Source organism: Polyergus mexicanus, unplaced genomic scaffold (assembly GCF_030449975.1).
Source record: "Polyergus mexicanus isolate NDT 795.1 unplaced genomic scaffold, iyPolMexi1.0 SCAF_4, whole genome shotgun sequence".
Taxonomy (NCBI): domain Eukaryota; kingdom Metazoa; phylum Arthropoda; class Insecta; order Hymenoptera; family Formicidae; genus Polyergus; species Polyergus mexicanus.
The window spans coordinates 8,539,872-8,551,046 of NW_027223324.1; the positions used below are offsets into that span (position 1 = coordinate 8,539,872).

Genomic DNA, 11,175 nt, shown 5'->3' on the forward strand with positions numbered 1-11,175 from the left:
ATGTTTTTTTTCTACAAATAATGATTAATGGAAATGTGGACACGCATTTTCATCACAATCTTTTTACCTTGTAATTCTTTCAAAACGCGCATAAATATGTATATAGCGAAAAATAAAACTATACAATATTTAAAAGAAAGATCTAAAATATCTGAAGATACAAAAAAAAGTATAAATTAAAATGTGTATATTAAATATATTTAATCATTATAGTAATAGAGAACTTTATACAAATAGGCATCTGGGCATATTATTGTTATCATTAAAGTATGTATATCATTATTTAATCGTCCGTATCTATTATAGGAGATATCTGTAAATGAAAGATATGAAATTTTTATGGTGTACCAAGTATTACGTATAAAGTATCATATTAACTGATTTTGTTGTATAAAGAGAGAGAATGCTGTGGAATTATTGAACTATTAAGAGCTCTTTGATTATTACACTTTGTTAGAAAAAGTCTTACATAATATTCCATGTAACAAGTATGCCCATTTTCCGTTTTTACCATGTATTGAAAGTTTAATATTCCAGCACTGCTGGTTCTTAGGCAAACTTTGTTAGCACATGATAACGCTTTCATCGCCGGTTTAATGTGTGCTAATTTGAAACTGGATGTCGCTGTTGATGTACATTGAAAAGTATCTATTAAAGCGCTATCATGAGGCAAATCAATATGACAAGTACCGCCTAGACCATTTGTGCTAATTCTGAAGAAAGGATCATCTGGTGACAAATGAAACTAAAACGAGAACATAGTATTTTAAAAAGCTGATATTACTTAATTAAATAATGATTAATAAAATAATGCTCATTATACCTCAACCAATTCGCTAGTTGGATCTAATTCAGCTATGATATCCTTTAACAATTCTGTTTGCAACACTACTTTATTTATAATATTTTCGACCTCCAGATGAAAATCTAACAATGTATCTACCTCTAGTGTTTTCAAAGAACAATCTGTGATGACACCATCTTCTTCAATGATAATACTTACAGGATAACCTGTACCCTATGACGAATAATAATAACAATATTGATATGGCTTTAACATTATATATGATACTAGTTTTATTAAAATATCTAGTTTACTTTGTAAAACATTTGCACTGCAACTGAATTATCTTGCGAAGCAGGCCAGAACATACAAAGGCACTCTACTAATATATTTAAACTTAATGAAAAAGTCACATCCTCTTTCAATTCAAATTCATCGAAAACTGCAAATGGGATATATACAGTAGCCTGCATACATTTTGCATCTTCTACTGTAATTTTCAATCCATTTTCACTGCCGAAGCAAATAGCTGTAGTCTGAGTAATATTACATGAGTACTTTGCGTCACAATAGAAATAAGCATAAGTATAAATGTATTAAAGTACCTCCTTAAAATTAATAGCTTTTAATAATTGTATTACAGTTTTTAAATTTGTCAATCCCATTTTTGCAACCAACAAGTAATCTTCAATGTTAGAGAGCATTATGTTTATACGAAACCTGATATAACAATAAATTGTCAAACTGTTTCTGCGTTAATTGTTGATGCAACAACTTTTCATTATCAACACTGGCTAGCCAAGCTGCCAAAACGTGTTTACATGTAAAAGCTGACCGATCTCTCAGTACCTGATGTCTATAACAGTCACATGTAAAGATTTTTTTATAATATATATATAAGCTATTTATTATATGTTAAATTTTGAAAATATATTTTGCTATTCTGTTAAAATCTATATAAGTGATTTATATAAAGTATTATACCTAAAAGCTGTACAAGTACAATAATTTATTTCAGGGAAAAGTGTGTATGAGACTCTAGAGTGTCCTCTAACTTGCATCAACCAACTGACCTCACTTGCATTCTTGTATGGCTCTGTTATAATCGTACTAGATGTCGAAACTTGTGTCACTCGTTTTTGTTCATATAAATCTAAAGCTCTTTCAAATGTTCTATTAAATAACTTGTATAGTTTTAATAGATTTTGATCGGAAACTGAAAGTATTTAATACTTTATCAATACAACCGGAAAGATTATTGCGATACTTAACAAATTTTAATTTTAATTTTTTCATTCCGATTTCATTCAATCCCTCTTTTTATAAATAACCGATAAGTTTTAATTTAGATAAATCACGAACTACATACATTTTTTTTCTCTTTCAAAATCATCAGCTACTTCTTTTAGTACATTTTCTACGAAATCCGGATACTGTTGATCGTATATAGTAGGCGGTGAAAAGATGACGTTTTCTTCTTGATCCAGATTCATCAGAGGGAATAAAAGTTTTGAATTTGAAAAACCTAAACTTTCTTTGAACTAAAATGCGATATTGTTACAACTTCTCTTCAAAATACAATGTAGTCCACAGATTATATAAGATATAGGCTGCGGTCGAGAAGACGCTAGAGATGCTTCGAAGCATCGCATTAACCAATCAGAATAAAGAAACCTTTATTCTTTTTGTCCTGATTGGTCAATCAAACGCTTCGAAGCATTTCTAGCGTCTTCCCGACCGCAGCCATAGTTGACATCTCGTTTCTTGAACAAGCGTATATACGTATATAAAAATATCATAAACCATAGAAAATATAGACTGTTCGTAAGGAAGCCAGAGATAGCATTGCAACAAACGAGATAGAAATGTCTTTCCCTCTCTTTGAATTTAATTTCCCTGATTTTTGTATTTTTAATTTGATACATTACATACGTCTTCCTTCCATTCCTATATTATTTGTCCAGTATATTACATACAAGTACTATACTAGTAATATTCCTCTCAATTATTTCTTATATCCATGGACGAAAACATAGGAGATAGGAGGACCGATATATTATTACACGTGATCAATTAGGTTGGTGCACCTGACTGTTCAAAAATAAGTAATATAGCATAAATTTGATTAAGCCGTTACAGGTGTCTCACGTTTCTATGAATTTCTGAAAGAATTGGATATGAAAATCGATTTATTTTTGCATTAAAATTGTTATACTCGGCGGAATATAAGGTTAAAATGAGCAATCGACGAAGACGTGCTAATGATTTCACAGATTCCTTGACCAGTTTTCGTAAGTGTAATGATGTTTTTGTACTTTATAACTGAAATTTCATGAAATCTATTATGTATCTATTACGTATCTATTATATATATCTATTATATTGCTAAGCCGGCTTCAAGCAATTTATAATTTATGATACATAAAATATATGTATAGTACAAAGCGTGAGCTTTATATTATATATATATATATGTTTTATATATTCAAGAAACTTTCTGTAGATTTATTGGGTAAACAACAATTTTAGATATAACATTTTCTCTAATTTTATACTTTATTATATAGGTTGTAGTTTGAATATAGTCTGAAATAAATATGCATGTTTACAGATCAAACAATACCCGAAGAAAAACAGAATATGATTGCATCGCAAAGAGATTTAGAGGACAACTTAGAAATCGATTCTATAAGAAATATACAATGTAAAAGTGATAAGCACATCCATCTAAGCAATAATGAATCTCGTGCTTCCCTTATCATAGCTGGTAGTTTAGACAATCAGCAATATATTTCATCAAATCTCTGTGAGATTGCTGAGCACAACAGTAATGTCACATATAACAATAATCAATATCTATTAAGAGACATATTAAATGTGTCAGATGAAACATCATATCTGTCATTGAAACCTGATTTAAATAAATGTATAAATCTATTTCACAATGAGCATATAAGCAAGGAACATCATACTTTTGAAGAACATCCAAATCATGATTCCATGTTATCTGAGATAAAAGTTAACAAAGATATCGATCATCATCACTTAAAGAAAAATAAAACTGTAGAGATGCAATATGATTTAATTAAAGATCGTCCATGTGCTTTGTCATTAAATTCATTGGATGATGCAACCATATCGATAAAGAATCAAGATGTAATTAACAAAAAGCTTCAAAGATCTAAAAGTTGCAGTAGTATGCTTAATAGTAATTTGAAGAGGGATACAAATCATAATATTAAAGCTAGATACTTTTCTGTAGCATCTGCAAATACTGCTATAAGAAAAAATAGCCATGAGAAAATTGACACAACTCTATTTAATGCATTGTCATTATCAAAGCCTTCTATTTTATCAAACGAGAAGAACGATTTCCATTCTACTGAAGAAGATCAGAAGTATGATTTAACAACTAACGAGACTAATTCAAAAGAGCAAGTTAGTTCTTTTGAATTAAAAACATTTTTACATTCATTTGAATATCAAAAGCCATTAGAAGAGACAGCTGTGCAAGAACGTTTACTAAGGCGCTTGTCTGCAAATTTCTATAATTCACCTAAAACTTTTACAGAAAAATTATTAACGATTATTGAAGAATCAGTTATAAATGATGATTCTTGTGCACAATTAGAATACCCAGAAGTTAGTTTATGTAGATTAACTGAAGAACTTCGAAAAATGTGCAAATTTATAGAAGATGAAACTATTCCAGAATGGCCTCAGTCTCCAAGTATATCGACATCAATTTGTATGAGACAAAGAAGTCAAGGACCTAAATCTCCCTTACGGAAATCTCTTAATGTTTTTGCATCTCGAGATAAAGGCTTATATTTAGACACGTCTGTTTCTCCTCGATGTAAAATTAAAAGTTTGAAGAAAATTTGTCAGCATACATTAAAAACACCAAAAAATATTGTATATAATACGAAAAATCCATTGCATGATAGCACAAGTACATTTGAATCTTTAGAGGCATTTTGTGAAAAACTTTACGCTGACGAATGCAGAGCTCTTCCAACAAAAGAGGAAAATCTATTACAGTCTCCCTTGAAAAATATAGAGAGCATTTTAGATGTATGTGAAAATCAAATGGCTTCTTTGGAAAACTCGCTTGACATTCGTGAACAACTCAAGAAAGCTGCAACGTTTACTTCAAATTTGGCAAGCCAATGTAATAATAAAGTACCTGAAACACAGAATCTTCAACACAGATTACTTACTCATGAAGAATACAATAATACAGATTCGAAGAAAATATCTGGTACATTTAAGCAATGGACCAAAAATAATAAATCTTATGAAATGATTGAACCAGATGATTTGGAAAATACGATTATGTATGAAATCGCAAAAAAGAGACAAAGATGTCTCGACACGGCGAAGGTAATAATGGAAATCGACACGAATTCGGAGCTGATAGAGACGCAAAAAATATGTCCAAACATTGTCATCAATGAATCCTCATCGACTAATGATACTAAATTCATGGAAACACTAATGTCTGTGAAACGATATCAAGAGTATTTGGAAGAGCACAAATCTATATTGAATTTATTTCGACCTAGATCACGCAATTCTCGTATTTTTGACAAAAAAGATGTTCAAATAAAGAAGATATCTAGAGAAAATTTCGGTTCTCATCTAGGAGATAAAATCGAGAATACGATATTAAAAGAACGGGAGTTTTCAAAAATGAGAAAGAAGAGTAGAAGTCCTTTACTAGCAAAACGTTCTACTAATAAACCAGTTGTTTCAAAACCAAGATTATTTGTGACTCCTGGAAAACAGCTTGTTAACAAGAGTTGTAAGCCAAAGCGCACATACTTTCCTAATTTAGTGGTTGGAATGAATAAAGAAAAGAATGTTAGTTCACATCCAAAAAGTATTTATCAACAAATAGAAAATTACGATCATGTAATATCACCAGTTGGAATGTATATAAAGGGTACGGATCCTCATCTAATGAAAAATTTACGACCTAAAACGGACGAAAATCTACTAACACCTAGAAAAAAGCATATTATGCGATCTCGCAGTCCAAAACCGAAGTTTCGACTATCTCCGAAACAGACAAAAGAGGTAAGCGAGTATTAATAAAGGTATAAATATAATTTGCAAGATTGTTTGCGAGATGTATTGAGAATCTATCATGCTTGCATTATTTTAGACAATGACTAGAACAGTGGTAAAAGATGAGAATGTTGCTCATAATTTTCTACATCCAAAAGTGCATTACAAGCTTCCATCGCATGTACGGACTGTATGTATTTGTATATCGAAAATCAAATTTTATACATTTACAGTTATGAATTTATAATATAATATAACTATAGTGACATAACAATTTTATTTAGATAAAAGAAACAGAAAATCGAAAAGTGGGAAACCGCATAAACGAATTATTACGTTCAACACAAGATAAAGTCGTGATTCGACACGAAGGTAACATAATATTTATAAACCATAGATTAAACAATTATTTTCGCATACACGAAAATATATGTGCAGAGTTTTTTTTATAAAAAGAGAGAGTTCATGGATTTTAAAAATAATATTTATAATTTAATTTTTGTTTACATTATTTCAGGTCGAATAAAATCAGTTCAAACAGATTGTTTGAAACAACCTGAAATTCATTACGATTCCGCAGAAGAATCCGTGCATATTGAGCAAACAGCTCGTAAAACGTGCTTTTCTCGTGTACAAAAGAATTAGTAGCTGTTATTCTAATGTGATTTGCTCTAATTTGTTAACTGGAAATCGATAATGCATTATAAAGAACGAAATACTATATAATACATATTAATTCATATTTTCATAAAAGTCGAATATCAATTTTTTTATATACGAGATGTAAAATGTTTCATTAAATGTGCAATTTAAATTATCTTTTTTTCGTTGTTAATTATTTTGCGTTTTCATAAAATCATATTTTATAGCATGCGATTCATCTTATTCCATGCGATTGAATAGCCCTTTTTCTAAAGAGTTAATCACAATTATGCTGTATAATTCAATTTCTTACTTCCGCTATATCGACAGCAAGAATAAATTTATTTTTCGAGAATAGTTTCTTGAAGTTTCTTAAAGAGTAAGATAGTATACATAATAAAAAAAAGAAATGTACATCTAGATCAACCTAGATTCTCATTTTTATCTAATAGTAAGTATACCGATCTAATTTTTAAGTTGTAGTATTCTATGTTAATATTGTGTTGAATGTTATTGCAGATATCTGTTGCTCAAAATGCTGCATAAGATGTATTAGATGAAGCAATATAAATGCAAGATAAAAGCGAGCATGGATGATTTTAACGGAAACAACGAATTTTGAAGAGAAAAGTTTTATGAGAGATATCCTAAGATTCGTCATGGGGAAATAGTGCGTTTAATGGTAAAAGACCAATTTGAAATATCTCGTAGAATGAGTCAGTGCGCGGAAATCTACCGCGTAGTATTATAGCATGTAGGAGATTTCGCAAGTTCTTCTCTCGTTATCAATATAAGTAAGTACGACAATACTGCGTCGTTTCTTACAATTCTCGCGACTCGTTGAATTTGTCAGCGATATGACAGGATCGTCATATCGGCAGATCAATAACACTTTCGAGATCTGTGTCAATAACGCGGATATTTAATTTTTAATTACGTGAACAGAGGAAGGAAGTCGTGTTGTGTACGAGGACATATATTACTATCGTGATTTGCATGTCCTTGATATAGCGCACTTGATCAATTTTTTTTTAAATTTTAGACTATGTTCCACTTCCTTGTGTATAAAATAAAATAGAGACGGGTTAAGCACCGTGAAAAATGAACATTTATAAATATAATTCTCTAAATAATTCGGTTACCGCGGATAATGTGTGAAAGCTATTTTCTATACAAGTAATTTTTATTGTCTTGCATTAAATACTTAATTTGGATGAAATAAAAATTAATATTTAATCATTACATTTATAGATTCAAATTCTTTAGAGGGACAATATGATATAAAAGAAAAAATATCAGAATAGATTAAAAGATTAATCAAAAAAAGAGAAAAATGTGAATAAATTTAAACCTATATTAAAAATATAGACTTTTATATCTTTTAATCTATTCAAACATTTATTTTTTACAACGTATTATTTTTTAAAAGTTTGACTTAATGTGATTATGAATTAAATGTTATTTTACATTGACAAATAATTATTTAATACAATATTAATTATGAAATTATTAGTTATTATTAAAATTATAAGGAATAGTTTCCACATATATGCTACATATTTTAATAATTATATAAATATGTATATGTGTATATGTATGTATGTGTATATATGTGTGTGTGTGTGTGTGTATATATATATATCGTATATTAGAAAAACTCGTGCCGGCAGAATTGACCACACGGCCCTGACAAGTTGCGCATGGTACGCATGTTGACGATTGCACACGCTGCGCGTTATGTTTGTCAAGTCACACGGAACAAAACCTAGTTGTAGTGGGGAACGATCGATAAATTCGAAGCCGCGACGTCAAGTAAGCATTCCGCTGCATTATCTGAGAGTTCGAGTCTCGACAAGCGAAGCGACAAGACAAAGCCGATCAAAATGCCGGGACCAGGATGCGACAAGTGCAAGGGTGAGTGTGCTCATAAATTCTTAATGGACATTAATAGATAATTTGACATGATATGACATTTCCTCTCAATAGCCACTGATAATTTAAAGAAATTTCGCTGATATATATAATGAAAAATAAGTAGAAAAAACGATTTTTTTTTTTCTTTTATGGAAATATATAATTATCGATTTCTAATTATCGTTGATTCGACTATTGTCAACTACTACGCAATTTTTAAATATCTTTTCTCGAATTGTATTATACAACGTCTAATTTCGCATGGCATCGTATAAATATTTATACAACACTTAAATTTATTATAGACAAATGCAAGGATTGTAAATGCAGTGACAACTGCTCGTGCTGCGACTCCGGATGCAAAGGTAATATTAGAAATTAGTTCAATCGTTTGCTTGATTGCACAACTCACTATTTGCTCATTTGTGTGTGTGTGTGTGTATATTTTAACTTTTATGTATATATATTTTAACGGTCGACATATTATATTCAGACTCAGAGACTCTAATATAATATTATGAAAATAAGCTAGACAACTCAACTAGTCGTAATTAAAAATGATGATATGTTACATATATATATATATATCATTATTTTTAATTACGACCAGTTGAGTTGTCTAGCTTATTTTCACAATATTGTATCAGAGTCTCTGAATATAATATGTCGACCGTTAAAAATGATTCTGATGAATAACTGTACTATATTCGTTTTTCATCCCGGACAATGACTGACTAGTAACGGTTGATGCCGGTTCGTCGTGCAGCTTAGCACCATACATCGTAATTTTACGGACTTGTAATTTTATCGTATGGCGTAATTATATGTAACGTTATTCAAAGCTTCGACACGGCTCTCGGTCATTTTAATCTTTACACGTAATAAAATGACTGATGAGATTTCTAGGAATATTATGTATTCTATTTTCCTGCTTATGTATATTTTGTCTTTTTTTCTCTGTCTTTTATTTTCACAATTTTATGATTTATAGAATTACGTTTAAATTACACAGCAATAAACGCGCATTAAGATGAAAATATTATTGGTCAGAATAGTCTCAGAATATTATAAGATTTTTTTTTTTTTTAAATAATTATTTAAAGGTTTTTAAAAATTTTAAAAATTGTATTTATAAATACTTTTAGTGTTAAGTACAAAGTTTTTTTTTTCACACAAGAATATTACGTTTTTTTTATTTTTTTAATAAAAAGTACATAAAAGAATTATGCAATTAAGTAACTTATATTCTTTTTCTTTTTACAGATAAATGCGGCTGCAAGACGGGTGGACAATGCACGTGCAAAGCTACATGCACTTGTTAATTAATGACAAAAATACCATATATATATAATCTGTATTCAAAATAAACTCATAATGGGTTAAAGTAAATCTAATATGTAGACCAAATTTAGATTTACTTCAGTATTGTCAAAGTAAGATTTTATGCTTTATAAAATTTATATGTAATGTAAACATTACATCTTTTTATTAGATGAACAGCTAATAAATTAATAAAAGTTATAGACTTTAAGTAATTTTATTTTATTGCTGCAAAAACATTTCCCATTCTTTTGCTATAATGATTAAAAAAGCATATTATCCAAGAAGATAAGATTATAAAGTTAATATTTAATTCTCTCCATACTAACTTGCGTCCAGATTTAAATAGAAAATTTTAGTAAAAACAGAATATTCTATATTTTGAAAAAATTATAGTTAATCTAATCTCTCTCAATAGTCTTTTATACGTAGCGATAACTCGCAAGATAATGCCTATCGTTGTAATCACTTTTGCTGACATTCACATTTTTGTTCAGAGTGCGATTAAATATACGATGTCTCAAAATCGTGGAATGTGTTCCAGTCATTAATATTTATATATAGCACAATTGTGTGCAGCATAAAATTGTTAATTGCAAAATGTTATCAAAAAACATTGACTATACAATATTTCTTATTTATCTTCTCTTTTTCAACAAGTTTATTTTGCTTGCATTTTTTACATTCAAATTTTTCGTTTTCTCTAACGTCCGAATATACATACACCTATTGTCTTATTTCAAATATAGATATTTCTGGGGATTACAAACAAAACAAACAAATTTAATATATTTTATTTTCATATAAAATACTCACTGGCAGAGCCGTTTTATGGAGTTCGTTACGTGTCTCCATCATAGTTTAGTTATTCTGTAATTATTAAATATATATATAATTTGTAGTTAATATATATCTTTACCATATTTCTAATATTAACTACAATAATTTCTAAACTCTATTTTTACCTTGTATACATAAGTATTGCAATTAATTTGCACTATGTCGACGATTTCGATAATTGCTACGACAAACTCCTCATACTTTACGAAACACCAGAGATAAATGTTTATGCGAGAGATTTTTACTTTTAGGGCTACTTTGAACAAATGACAGGGCGACCAACATAAAAATTTCTAACACTGTAATTCTCGTATATAATGTAATACAAATTTTTAAATTCTGCTCTTGGTTGTCCTGCAACTTAAAAAATTCCGATTAAATTAATCGGAATTTTGTCGAAAAGTAGCTCTTTTAGATTAATATAGAATAATATAGAATAATATATATATATATATGTATTTCACGTTAAATGCAATAAGTCACGCAAAACGAACAGACTTAATTGCTGTGACGTGATTGGTTCGCTATTTCGATGTGCGAAATTGTGATTCTCGCACTGCTTCACTTCCATGTATTTTGAATCGCTTCGTTACAGTACACGTATT

General features: G+C 29.4%; 2 protein-coding genes across 2 annotated transcripts; one reads left to right on the forward strand and one right to left on the reverse strand.

Moving 5' to 3' along the window:
* Window positions 1-134: 134 nt before the first annotated feature.
* On the reverse strand, window positions 135-1,919 carry LOC138932337 (cell cycle checkpoint protein RAD1). The gene is made up of 6 exons (XM_070294049.1): window positions 1,858-1,919; window positions 1,390-1,640; window positions 1,099-1,320; window positions 824-1,018; window positions 470-745; window positions 135-313 (listed from the first exon to the last, which is right to left on the reverse strand). The coding sequence occupies exons 2-6, from the start codon at window positions 1,486-1,488 to the stop codon at window positions 284-286; spliced, it is 822 nt and encodes a 273-aa protein (XP_070150150.1). The 5' UTR covers window positions 1,489-1,640; window positions 1,858-1,919; the 3' UTR covers window positions 135-283.
* Window positions 1,920-2,909: 990 nt separating this feature from the next.
* Window positions 2,910-6,665, forward strand: LOC138932548 (uncharacterized). Its single transcript, XM_070294472.1, has 5 exons — window positions 2,910-3,075; window positions 3,396-5,863; window positions 5,952-6,044; window positions 6,139-6,226; window positions 6,372-6,665. The coding sequence occupies exons 1-5, from the start codon at window positions 3,021-3,023 to the stop codon at window positions 6,497-6,499; spliced, it is 2,832 nt and encodes a 943-aa protein (XP_070150573.1). The 5' UTR covers window positions 2,910-3,020; the 3' UTR covers window positions 6,500-6,665.
* Window positions 6,666-11,175: the final 4,510 nt, after the last annotated feature.

Bases quoted from the DNA above. Each gene is read 5' to 3' on its own strand.
- LOC138932337 (XM_070294049.1), bottom strand. From the start codon at position 1,488: ATGCTCTCTAACATTGAAGATTACTTGTTGGTTGCAAAAATGGGATTG. The intron at 1,321-1,389 runs GTACTTTAATAC...AATATTACTCAG, and splicing joins AAGCTATTAATTTTAAGGAG to ACTACAGCTATTTGCTTCGG. The intron at 1,019-1,098 runs GTAAACTAGATA...TATTCGTCATAG, and splicing joins CAGTGCAAATGTTTTACAAA to GGTACAGGTTATCCTGTAAG.
- LOC138932548 (XM_070294472.1), top strand. From the start codon at position 3,021: ATGAGCAATCGACGAAGACGTGCTAATGATTTCACAGATTCCTTGACC. The intron at 5,864-5,951 runs GTAAGCGAGTAT...GCATTATTTTAG, and splicing joins CTCCGAAACAGACAAAAGAG to ACAATGACTAGAACAGTGGT. The intron at 6,227-6,371 runs GTAACATAATAT...ACATTATTTCAG, and splicing joins AGTCGTGATTCGACACGAAG to GTCGAATAAAATCAGTTCAA.